Source organism: Rhipicephalus microplus, chromosome 3 (assembly GCF_043290135.1).
Source record: "Rhipicephalus microplus isolate Deutch F79 chromosome 3, USDA_Rmic, whole genome shotgun sequence".
In the NCBI taxonomy this organism is placed as follows: domain Eukaryota; kingdom Metazoa; phylum Arthropoda; class Arachnida; order Ixodida; family Ixodidae; genus Rhipicephalus; species Rhipicephalus microplus.
Window position 1 is genome coordinate 134,966,025 of NC_134702.1, and position 12,739 is coordinate 134,978,763.

Below are 12,739 nucleotides of genomic sequence, written 5' to 3' on the forward strand. Positions count from 1 at the left end.
TTATTGTTATTAAACATAATCGAAACTGACATTGAGCACATAAGGTCACATAAGTGAAAGGGGCGCATTTGTGGTGGTCGGCTAATAAGAAAGAAGTTTTCATCGAAAAAAACAAAACAAATGAGACAGACGTAGAATGAGCAGTACACATGTCAAGAGCTTTGAAAAATATACCTTGATATACCTTGAAGTATTACGCGGTGCTATATTTTGTCATCCTCGCATTGCCGTCGTACATACTTAAATAATTGTAAGCAAATAGGCCGAATCAAACGCTTTGCTTTCATAGACCACGTCAATGAAGGTTTCAGTGTGAAGAATGACGCCGTTAGCGTATTTATTTATCAGTATCTGCGCAAGTCTGCGCTATCTTGTCTTTAGCAGGCCCCTGAAACTCAACGCTAGTGTCGCTTAAAAAAAAACAAAGGAAAAAAAAAAACATGCGAAGCATGCACGCTCGTAGCAGTTGCCGGGCATCCTAAGATCCGGTTGAACGGAGTGAGGTTGATGTGAATGTTCGCATTTATAGGCTTTCACAAGTTTTTACTGATGTTGAATTCCAATGGCGGAGTCGGTGCAGCCGACCGACTTCGCGAGCGAGCACTCGACTCTGGCGTAGAGCAAATCCTCCAAATCCGCCATCGGAACACAACCCGCCTGCTGGAGCCAAGCGGAAGCTGCCGCGTTAGCCAGGATACCTTGCGCGCGGTCTCTTCCGCTGTCTGTTTCCAAGGTGGCTTACCAGCATCGCCGCATCGTTCGTTTGCTTGTTCAGCGCTATTCAACTGTGTGGAAAGGATATCACGCCAAGCGTGCAGCAGCTATTGTCCACGATGTCTGCGATGGTGATCACACAGTATGCGGAGCAACATGGTAAGTGTCTCCTCAATTTCATCACTGTGCTGTAATTGTAAGTTGAATGCAACACACGTGTTGCGTGGAGCGTTTGTCTGCACGCGCTTTGTTCATGTTGCAACGTTGCTTTACTGCTGATGCGATCGTGTCACTGAAACGCATCAAATGCGTCATACCGTTCTTCGTTTGCCTGTGTCCGTGGAGAACGAAAACCTTCGCCGCATTGATTGCACAAACACCGCTGTAGATATACAGCCAAAAGTAAACGTGCGCGCGACGCCACTGTTCTTGCACGGAACGGCGTCATTAGTAAGGACCGACTTCCTATCCCTTTAGAATGTAGCCACACGAATAGAAACGAACCACGTTGGTGACAAGCGTGTTTGGTATAAGGGCAATTTGACCGATCGTCCAAAACAATTTTTTCTGCCCCCTACTCCGCTCCCGCGGCGAGTCTCTCAATTTCAGAAGTCCCTAGGTTGGCAGGTACGCATTTGCGGCGAGATACCTCCAAAGTAACGCTTTTACCGTACAAGCACAACGCAGCGCGAGCGTTTCAGTACTGCACTACTACGTGGCAAGTTCCAGTGCACTCGCCTTTCAGTGGAAGCGGCGCAGAAGCAGTTGTCTGCCTTTATATGTCTCGAAGAAACTATAAGCCAGTGTTACGCACCCGAGAGTTTGACTCCCAGGAAATTTTAGCTGCATAGGTAGCAGCGTGAGTGCATGCGCTGCTATCTAATTGGTTGGCAATGTTACCAAGGTCAGGACATTGAGCACATCCAAATTAGGAATCGGTCTCAGTCCACAGAAATTAAGTTGCTTTTCCTGGAGTGTCACTGCCTGTTTCAGGCCTGAAAGATCGTGCTTCATTTTGATTAACAGTCAGCTGATCAGAAACTCTGTGCATCATGATGAGAGTGTGTAATTCAATCAAGAATGTGCACAATGTGTTGAGCTACTGTTGAAGAACTTGCATGCCACAATGTATGCTTACGGGAAATTGTTATTCAAAATTTTGTGTCGTGATGAGATAGCATAGCAAACATAGAGATACTGTTTTGTGAAGCTGTGTTAGGAAGCCTCACATGGCTTAGCTTAATTGCATACATAGTTGCATGAAATTCACATGGTGCTTCAATGTACAGCAGTTTGTGTCACAAAATACAAATCGTTGGTCGTTATGTCGCTTCATGTATGCCAGCTGTATGAATAACAATGCATTTCGTTTTTCCATTCACAGTGCCGAAACACAGTCAAAAGAGCGAGCAACGCAGTGAGTCAATTTATTTATTTATTTAGAGAATACTGCAGGCCCATTTAGAAGCCCTAGCAGGAGAGGATACAAATGCATTCAAGTAATGAATTATACATGATATATACAGTTAGATCAGTGCGAAGAACACCAAGCACTGTAACGACAAAAATCAAAGTAGAAAAATTGATATCAAGGCAAACTAAAACAGGTTGGTGCTTATATATGCCTATAAGCTCTACAATTAATACCAACACAGCAGAATACCACAACTCTCTAACACCTTTGTCGGATGACGTGCAACTGGTAACGTCTGTACAAATGTCTCAAGCACTTTTTCTTTTCAGGTACAGGCTGTGAGTGGACGGCGGGAGAAACAAAGCTGTTGCTCGACTACTACCAGCAGTATTTTCCCCAAATAGGGCCAATGAAGAAATTTAAAAATAAAAAGGCAATGTTTGCGGAAATAGCGGCCAACATCACAGAGGCTGTCGGGGTCCCTAAAACAGGGGACCAGTGCTGCAGCCGCTACAAAACAGTCATGCGACGAAAAAGAAGCGCTGCAGCACATAACAACAAATCGGGGAATTCTCCTTGCGACGTTCCCTTTGAAGACGACATAGCCAAAATACGTTGGCTAGATGATAGCCTTGAGCCAGAAGAGCTCAGGGACAGCTCTGGAATAGTTTCTAATAAAAGACCACCCAGCCAAGCGTCGACGAGCCGATCGTCGACAAGCCAAGCATCGAGGAGCTAGGAGCTGACAAGCCAAGCATCGAGGAGCCAGGAGCTGACAAGTCAAGGTTCAACTAGCCAGGAGTTGACCAGCGCAACGAAGAAACCTGAGCCCAAAAAGCTGAAATTCTCTGCTTCTAGAATGCTGGAAATTAATCACTTCTTTGACGAAATGACTGAAATCCAGGAAGAAAAAAAAAAACGAACTGAACGCGAAAATGAAAGAAGGAAGCGTCATGAAGAGAGGCAAGAACAGAAGGGGCGCATTCGGCAAGAAAAAGCAAAAAAGCATGAAGAAAAAATGAAGCTTTTGAGCCGCTTTCTTGGCTTAGACAATGAATGATTTCAGTGGCCTAAAATACAATTAGCATGTTGAAATAAAATGTACAGTGCAAAACATGTGTTTGTGTATATAAAGGGGGCTGCGCATTGGTGCACACACACAGCCTCCCAACTACTGTGGGGAACTAAAAGGATAGTTCAGAGAAAACAGAGAATTATGGTGTTATTTCCCACAATCACTTCGCAGGAGCTTAGTCAAGACCTTTGCACACTTAATTTCGCCAAGCTTCTGCAAAGCTCGCTCCTCATCAGTTTTATCACTGTGGTTATCAGTGCAGTTCTCCCACTGAATAGCATTGGGTGCTCCATCATCATCATTATCATCATCTGGCTCTTTATCACCGTAATCGATGCACAAGTTATGAAGGATACAGCAGCTTATGATAAACTTATTGAGCCAGTGAATAGTGGGCAACTACAGGTACATGAGCTGCCTGAAGCGCTTCTTGAGTGTGCTGAATGCATTTTCAATGAGCACTCGTGTGCCTGAAAACGTAAAATGGAAGCCTTTTTGTTGCTTAATCATTGCACCGTAATCCCTGTATGGTGTCAACAGGTACTCCCGCAGCGGATATGCTGCGTCCCCTAATATATGATGATGGCCCTGACATACTGAAGCTATGTTCTTCGAAAGAGGCGATAAGCTAAACACATGAGAATCGTGCATTTTGCTGGAGGTTCCAGTGAACGCATCGAGGAAGCGCCTCTTGTGGTCACAGACGGCTTGCAGCGTTAGTGAAAGGTAATGGTGCCTGTTGCAGTATGTGGAGGCAACCTTGTTGGCTGGGCACTGTATCTTGACATACGATCCATCTATACAGCCAATAAGAGCAGGCATTCCAGACACCTGCAAGCAAGTTGTACTCTTCTAATGAGTGATATCATCCATGCCTGAGCAAGAAATGAGCATTTGCGAGGAGTTTTAACAGGAAATACTGGTGCTCAAGCCCATTAACTCACAATCACAGCATACGCTTCATGGCTCAGCACAATATATTTTATGTTAAAGATGCAAAATGCAAACCAAATTCAACTTTGAGAACTAGTTAAGATAACATACGTACATTGCTGTCTACACCATATACAACACGTTTTATTGCTATCCACCTCTCTTTTTACAATGGTAAAATGGGAGAGAAAACAAAACAAAGCCTGCGTATGTTTTTTCCGAAAGGGAGTTGAAGTACGTAATTGGAATTTAATTCTTAAATTTTAAACCAAACCTCGTCCATATTGTATCGTACATCTGAACAGAAATGACAAAGCATGCAGCATCATCCGCATGCAAGGAATCGACTGTGACTGCAGGAGAGACAGACATAAGTTGAATGTTTCGAACACAACTGGATGAAGCTCAGTATTATCATCACGACCTATCAAATTTTTCTTAAAGTCCCACCTCAGTGTAAAATTGAGCTTGAAATAACCCACAATAAAATGAGCACTCGTGTTTGTGATATGATCAATATAGCTTGGCCGGCCAATATTATTGCTCCTCACGATAAATAAAATCAAAACAAACCTTCTCAAAACTGCTAGTGAGGTTCTCTAGGTCTGCGGGAAACTTCATCACCGATGGTCCCAGCGTCATCAAGAACTGCGCTACTCTCTGTACACGGTGCTTTCTGACATGTCGAAACGGCTTGCCACGTCTCGCATGCAGGTTTTTGTTGGCCGCGTACCTGCGCAGGGGGATTACAGGTACCCGAAAGAAAAAAAAACAGCTTCAGATCACACTGCACTGTAAGAAACGGGATCATAGTCAAATGCGTTCTTGTGCAGGCATCGTACAAAGAAAAAAAAAAGGGGGTGAAGGTGGGGAGGTGTAAATAACCAGATAAATGTCAAGACATGCGTTTCCGCGGATTTCGCTTGAACTCCTTCGTGTGTGCTCGAAGGGCACATTGACGAGACAGCAAACTCCGTGACCAACTTTTCGGCCACAGGTTGAGCCAGCCTAAAGTGCCTCCGGAAGTGCTCAAGAAAAGAAACAAACGAAAACACCACAACGTGTTAAACCTTGAGCATAATGCTTTACTTCTTTTTTTCTATTTCTTTACCTCGTGGTCCCAGTACTGCCGAACGACGTCCTCGATGAAACGGACGACTTTGGGCCTCTTCGCGGGAATGCGGAACAACTTGTTGAATTCCCGCTCGTAAGCGCAAGCTTTAGCGTCGCTGTCACTGTCCGACGAATCACTCGTGTCAGTACTTGAGCTTTCTGACTCAGAGCTGTCGCTATCGAGTAGCAGAAGCATTGCCGCACGCTTTGCCGAGGTAGCCGAGCCGTCCATGCCGTCCGCCATTATCAACACAACTCGCGCCGCGCCCCCAAGCAGGCAAACGTGTTAAAGGAAATGCGTCATGCTGAGTTCCGGTCCACTCCACCGATTTCGGCGGAGCAGTTTTTCCTGCTCCACGGAGGGACTCCCGCTCTGAATCCCCTCTGGCTCTCTCATTGGAACTTTTGACTCCCGCTCTCACTCTGTCATTGGAACGCACTTGCTCTGAAAGGTGCAGAAAAACTTGCTCCGACTCCGCCATTGGAATTCAACATAATAAAAAATTGATACCCCCTTTAAAGAACTTCTTTTTTGTTTACGTATCTTTTCTTATTCCTTATTCTGTGAATTTTAAATTAGGTAAAGCACAGAAAGTGATTGACTTGCGTTCGTAGCGCTTGCTTTCGCTCCTTCTCGCTCCTCGCTCAGTGACATTAGGAGTTGGATCGCGCTCAGTTATCTCGCTTCTTGGCGTGTCACTTACGCGAAAGATAAAGACAGCAAGTTGTGGCGGGCAGAGAACGGAAGTTGAAGTGAGCGACGCCGAAAAGTCGACCATGCATTCTCCAAGAAGGGCTTAATCGGGCAACATATGTCTTCCGCGGCTCTGCGGTGTGCTATAACACGCGGATTTCTAGTACTGCGATTTATCAGCATTGTCTAGAGGCAACTGGTGAGCACGAAAATTTGGGCCCATTATTCGATTTGGGCCCATGTACATATGAGTACACCCAGTTCTCTGCAAGCCTGGCTGGACTGACGGAAGTGCAGTGTCGCTTGTCTAATTGGTGAAGACGGCCGCAAATTAAGCTACTGTCGGGAAAATGCGTTTATTGGAAGGCTTGAATTCGTAGTGGCTCGGCTACATACTTTTCGTTTCTTTTACTTTCGGCGTGTAGTTCAAATGATGTCAAGTAGTTATAGGCCACTTCATCGTCACAAAAATCTTCAAGCCGCCATTTCAAAACTAGTGAGTCTTTACTTCTATTAGTGCCACTCAAATACGCGTGATGAATTAAATGTGTCTAAAAGTTATTACAGCGAATGTTGACGAATTCAACGTTTTGACAAATGAACTTTTCTTTGTCAAGGCAACGCTGTTGTCCTGACGAAAGCAAGTCAACTTGCCGAAGCACTTTTTCCAACGACGTTCGTTTCTCGGAAAAATGTTTGATCGCTTCAAGCCTCTCCGTTCCTCTGAACTTTACCCCCGTATTCACAAACGCTCCTCGACTCGACTTTCACCCTTCACTTGACAGACTTCAGCACTGCGCCACAGCTCGGCTCAAAAATGACGCTGCGCTGCTCAAGAATCGCAGCAGATTATCGCTGACACGCAGTGATTTGCTCCCATCGGCTTTCTCGAGTGAATGTGGAGCGTTGAGGGAAGGGACGTTCTAGAATACGGGGGCTAGTCTCGTTTGGTACTCAGGTTCTGCAAGAAAACTATGCGGGCTGTCATAGCAAACGTGATTGAGTCCAATACGACGTGTCCTATACTCACGATTGCGTTAGTTTGGATATTTTGTGTTCAACGTAGGCTCCTTAAGTCCATATGTAAGTTGTAAATTAAAACTGCGTTTATGGATTGACACTTTTACACTGCGTGTATGTATCTGTTTTTATTCAATACAGAACACCCAACAAAAAGTGAATTTCATTTTTTGTCGATCGAGTTTCGTCTTAGTGGGAAATCAGTAAGCTTTATTTTCGCCTTGTCAGAAAACATGAACAGAATTAAAAAAAATATGGCCGCATTGCCCAAGTGGCCAGCAGACCTAAAAGAAGGCACGAGCGCATTCCGCTTGCATGTGAAGTGGTAAAGAAGGGCTCCCGCGGCTATCCTCCTCCTCTCAACTTTTTGTTCCTTCCTTCTATTTGAGAAACTCAGTGACTTCACGATAGAAATTTTCTTTTCTTGATTTATTTGTAATGAAACGCTCGGCAACTGCCAGTGGTAAAAGTGGTGCTGCCACTGCCGAGGGCGAATACATGGGAGGTATAAGGAGTTTCCACCCCCTGTCTTTAGTTTGAAGAAGACCCCTCTCGAAATTGGACTTGAACCACCGGTATACCGCTGGTCGTGCTTCGTCAAGCGAAAGAAGCATTTTCAATACAATCACGTGACCCTCGTTCTGCATCATAGTGAACGCAGAGGCCCGCATCCGGAAAATTTCTGTTTTCGCGATAACGTGAAGGTGCAAGAGACAAGCAAAAGCCAATTGCATCGTGTGATATATGAATGGCAGCGACATGTCTGTTTGGATTCGTTTATGCTTGAACCTATTCGTTCCGAACCAATGTTCCGAACGAATGCATACTGCAGGTGTACTCCAAAAACGCACTTTTATGCCAATCCTCACCATATTTTGCACAAGTGTGTCGGGAAATGTGTATTTAGACAATCGCTCCCGCAAGTACGTTTCTCGCACCTTGCACTCTCATTATCACGCTTGTGAATGGCGATTATTTTCTCAAAATGTCGTGGCAATGAACACACACAGTCCATAAACAACGGAAACATTTCTTCGTTTGCGGAAAACTCGGGTAGCTGTAACACGAACACGTTGTTTTTTAGCAATGGGTCACAGAAGAAAAGTGGTATTCAGAACGCTATGTTTTCACAATGGAAATTTAAATTCCAGCAATATATTACTAAGTTGGTTACCAGTGATCCGTTGGCCACCTGTTCATAAAAACTGAAGTAGGCCGACATAGGTGTATTTGCACGCAGGAATAAAAACAAAGCTGTTAAGTGTGATTCGTTTCTTTATTATGAAACTGGTTTGTATGTCTCAATAAAAAAAAAGGAAGGGGGGAAGAGAGCAGGGAAACAGGGTCGAACGTCATTCTTGTGCGTTAAAGGACGTTTCAAGTTTGGTGTTGTAAGACTGCACCGAAGTTCTATACATATTTTCTTGTTGATAATATTTTTGTATTGATAGCGGTGACAACAGATGTAAAGAAAGATTCATCGCAAATTTCGCCATTTATTTGCCTAGTGCTGCGCACTGCCTTTTGCCAACATACATCAAGATCGCATGGTGCCATTCTAAACAGTCGAAGTGGATGATGTTTCAGTTCCATTGGTGCCGATAAAGTTACTTTCATGAGGAACCGATTAACCATCTGGCGAATCATGTATGAGAACTATACGCACACTCACACTGTTATCAAGTACTGCACCGGTTTTCATCAGTTCCCAATGTGCATCCACTCGTCTGTACGCCTTAATGGTCGACCACGATTTCTAGAATACCGTCGACTACAGTACTACGATCTTAGAGGATATTTGGTTTCAGTTAATCTTTCTGAACTCTGCTTCTCGTAGACGCGAACCTTCCCGACCTTACGAACGTGTTAAGGAGGTCCGTTTGCTCATTTTATACGTCACGCCTGCCGCGAAAGTGCTTGTCGTTTACGCAGCACCGAATTCGCGTAAGCGAGTAGTAAAAAAGAATACCGTCGAACAGTAACGTGTCACTGTTGAACTTTAGTAAAGGCTGAAGATTACTTTGAGCCGAACGAAATGAGGCGCCTTCTGTGCATACGACAGTGCCTTCGTAGTTCAATGTTAAGTGAGTTACTTGTAACTGTAAATGGCAAAATAATTATGATGTAACGCCAGTGAGATTGTACATACTATATGTTTATGGGACGAAGACTGATGTCAGCCGCATAATGAAACTTCAAAGTTTCGGCGGCAGGTTTGGGAGCTAGATGCCTTAATAAAATATATAGCCAGCAAGCCAGGCGGTGGCACGAAAGCAGCAGAGAACTATCTAAAGAGATTTAGTATAAAGCATGTTGATTTTTAGTGCGTTTCCGTTTTACGATCCGGCAAATTCCATCACTGTGACGCTTGCGTTTCTGTAATGATAAGAAACTCCGCTGTAGGCACTGTGTAGCCTGTAACCAGACTGTACATGCGAAAGCACGTAGGCGTGCTCGAGAAAAACTATACAGTATCTGCGGCAGCGAACTGAAGGAGGTGTTAGCTGCAGAGTTATGCGTAAGTATTTCCTGACATGCAGTTTCTTCATGGTAGACGACATTTTACAGATTATTTTACGATCAAGTGCTGGTTAAAGCTTGCCTTTCAAACACACGCTACAGTTCGCGTCATTGGTACCCAAGCAACTTTGTTTTCCAAGTCAGTTCACTTTTTTTTTACTTTGCTTCGTTCTTCTGTGTGATCAGTCGATGATTACTTATCGTCTGTGGTCTTTTGTTAGGAATAAATTATTAGGCACACCCGAGACATAGCGAAGAGACTATAAACCTGGCAGTATAGAAAGACGACGAAGTGTTTGGGCACTGAGGGGAGAGGTTCCATGCTCACCTTATCGCCATATAAATCAACGTAGCTCATTTTGCATTCAGCCTATGTAGAAAAGCAAAGACCTCCGGCAAGCCTACTCTGGTTAGCTTAGTGCACACTGTCTCGCCATGTTTCTCATATGTAGCAATACGTTGCGTGCCAAGGAAGTTCGTGCGATTCTGTAGAATTAATATTTTGCAAGCGTGTCGAGTATGTTGCGCATGAAGCAACTGCAGAGTTTGAAAAAAAAAAGCTTTACGTATCTGATATACTACAGTGTCCAGATTGGAAATTAATTTTAGGCTGCTACAGATATTAAGCATGAGGTGCCGGGAGCTTTTACATAAATTACTCTGCTCTGCTTACGTTTCGGTATCTAGCCATACTTAAAGTCATGCCCAATCAACATGATCGAGCTGTGTTCTTCGACAGAAACTTGTAAATTATTACCGGAACAGTGACTCAATAGCTACGGTGCTCGGCTGCTGATTCGAAAGGTGTGGGCTGAATGTCAGCCACAGCGGAGGCATTTTGATGGAGGTGAAATCCTAGAAGCCTGCGTGCTTGCATTTAGGTGCACGTTAAAGATCAACACAGCAAGCCAACACAGCAAGCCAACAAGAATTCAAACCAACTAGCCCAAATCGCCATTCTTCTTCACAGCAAGCGAGACGTATTGGTAACTTAACACGCTGGAATAAAGTTGTAGTGCGGTACATTCGAAGGACTTATAAAATGCATGGTGACAGAAGCGATGTAACCGAAACTCAGGTAGTCGAAGTTATCCGGAGCACTTAGTTACGGCGTGTATATCATTTTGCGGTTTTCACGGGTAAACCCACAGCAATAGTTAATCTCGTAAATCATTCGCGCAGATGGAGTCCGAAGTGAGCAGTTTTACGCGCGAACACATTGAAGTTTGAAATTTGATGTTTATTTTTACCACACATTTACACATTAACATTGATTTGTAGTCACAACAAAGGTATAATATGTGGTGTGGAATGCGGGAAAAAAAGCTGCGATACAAAGGCAGCTTGACTAGCCCCACATCCCAACAAACAAGGCAGAAAAAGTGACAGTCTTCGTGAGGTCAACTAAAACAGTAAGCAGAGAACAATTACATAGTTGATTGACTGATTGATATGTGGGGTTTAACGTTCCAAAACCACCGTATGATTATGAGAGACGCCGTAGTGGAGGGCTGTGGAAATTTCGACCACCTGTGGTTCTTTAACGTGCACCCAAATCTAAGCACACAGAACAAATGTATAGTTGAAAGTGGTACAATATTCAATATTTCATATATATATATAGGCAAGATTGCACTCTTTGAAGAAATACAAAACGTAGGAATCAACAAAAAACAAAAAAAACCTCTCTTTTTTGCATCACGTAAAAATAGACTGCACATGCCCTGTCACTAAAGAAGGCGCATTCGCTGCAATGAAAAATTGAATTTATTTAATATGGGTGGGAGTGAGTATTTCAGCATTTGGAGACAGTAGTTTGTTCGGGATCGAATAATCTTCCATAATTCGCTCTGTCTAGTAAGTGGAGACGAGGTGCTGCGCTCTAAGCATGCTATGGAGATAAGGTTGTCATTTAATTTCTTTACTTCAGAATTTAGGTACGCTAATAAGCAATATTCATACATGTTTTCAAATCTCAAGACTCTAAAATTTTTGAATAAAGACGAGGTATGTGCATTATACTCAGCATTTCCAATAGAACATAAAGCATTTTTTGAAGTGTGAGTAATTTCTGCTGAGTGTAAGGTGCCATTTCTCCACACCAAAATACCATACCGTAACTGGGAATAAAAAAGCGTTTTATCGATCAATAACACCTGAGTAGTCGGTAAAAATGACTGAAATCTCCTTAGCATGCCGAGTGCCTTACATAGCCTCTTTCTTAGCAGTTCACTATGTGAATACCACAACAAATGCTCATGAAAAACAATGCCCAAAGCTTTTGCCGCCGAAGAAAAATCAATCACAGAATCATGCAGATGAAGTTCTCATGTATCCTCGTACGATAATCTTTTGGAATGAAACAGAACCGCCTTGGTTTTTGAACAGCTGATTTCAAGGGAATAAGCAGTTGTCCATGCAAAAAAGTCATCTAGTGTTGTGTTTGCTGTTGAAATTAGATCATTTACATTGATGCCCGTGAAAAACAAAGAAGTGTCATCTGCATTTATGACATATTTGATTGTGCGATTTATATTGATAATGTCGTTTATGTAAGTTAAAAAAAGTAACGGCCCCAACATACTACGTTGGGGTTTTTTGCAACGATGATTGTTCCGAGTTCATACATACACACTGTTTCCTATTACTCTGATAACTGGTGATTAAGTTCTGTGCATTTCCTCTGATGCCGTAATAGTACAGCTTTTGTAAAAGAGTATGGTGATTTATCTGATCAAAGGCTTTGGAGAAGTCAGCAAATATGTCTAGGGTAAGTTTGCTGTCCTCTATGTTGGCCAATATGATTACCTTTTGCCGTAACAACGCTACCTCTGTCGAACGCCCTGACCTAAAAACATACTGTGCTGGAGTAATTACCCAGAGTTTTGCGAAGAAGTTCGATATTTTTATAAATATTAACTTATGGGATTTGAAATGAGTGGTAGAACGAATATGGGCCTATAGTTCTTCAAATCATTTTTGCCTCCTCCCTTAAACAACACTGCAACTTTTGCGTGTTTCATGCATTGTGGAAAAATACCTGTGCTTTAGGTTAGGTTATAAATGTATGTTAAGGGCATCACTAATATATCTATGACCGAAAAGACTAGGGCCATCTTTAAACCATCGATATCTTGCGATTTATTTTTCTTTAGTTTTTTGAAAACACTCATAACTTCGTATTCGTCTGTTGGGAAGAGATAAACTGACGAAACTACTGTTTGTGTGGGCATGTCATGTAGTGCGGTAGTGTCAC

The 12,739-nt window shown here is 43.2% G+C and overlaps 1 protein-coding gene across 1 annotated transcript; it reads left to right on the forward strand.

Moving 5' to 3' along the window:
• The first annotated feature begins 105 nt into the window (after positions 1-105).
• Positions 106-3,205, forward strand: LOC142803936 (uncharacterized). Its single transcript, XM_075890267.1, has 3 exons — positions 106-873; positions 2,099-2,131; positions 2,458-3,205. The coding sequence occupies exons 1-3, from the start codon at positions 834-836 to the stop codon at positions 2,865-2,867; spliced, it is 483 nt and encodes a 160-aa protein (XP_075746382.1). The 5' UTR covers positions 106-833; the 3' UTR covers positions 2,868-3,205.
• Positions 3,206-12,739: the final 9,534 nt, after the last annotated feature.

Coding starts and splice junctions, on each gene's coding strand:
- LOC142803936 (XM_075890267.1), top strand. CDS start 834: ATGTCTGCGATGGTGATCACACAGTATGCGGAGCAACATG. Junction 874..2,098: donor ACAGTATGCGGAGCAACATG/GTAAGTGTCTCC, acceptor TTCCATTCACAG/TGCCGAAACACAGTCAAAAG. Junction 2,132..2,457: donor TCAAAAGAGCGAGCAACGCA/GTGAGTCAATTT, acceptor TTTTCTTTTCAG/GTACAGGCTGTGAGTGGACG.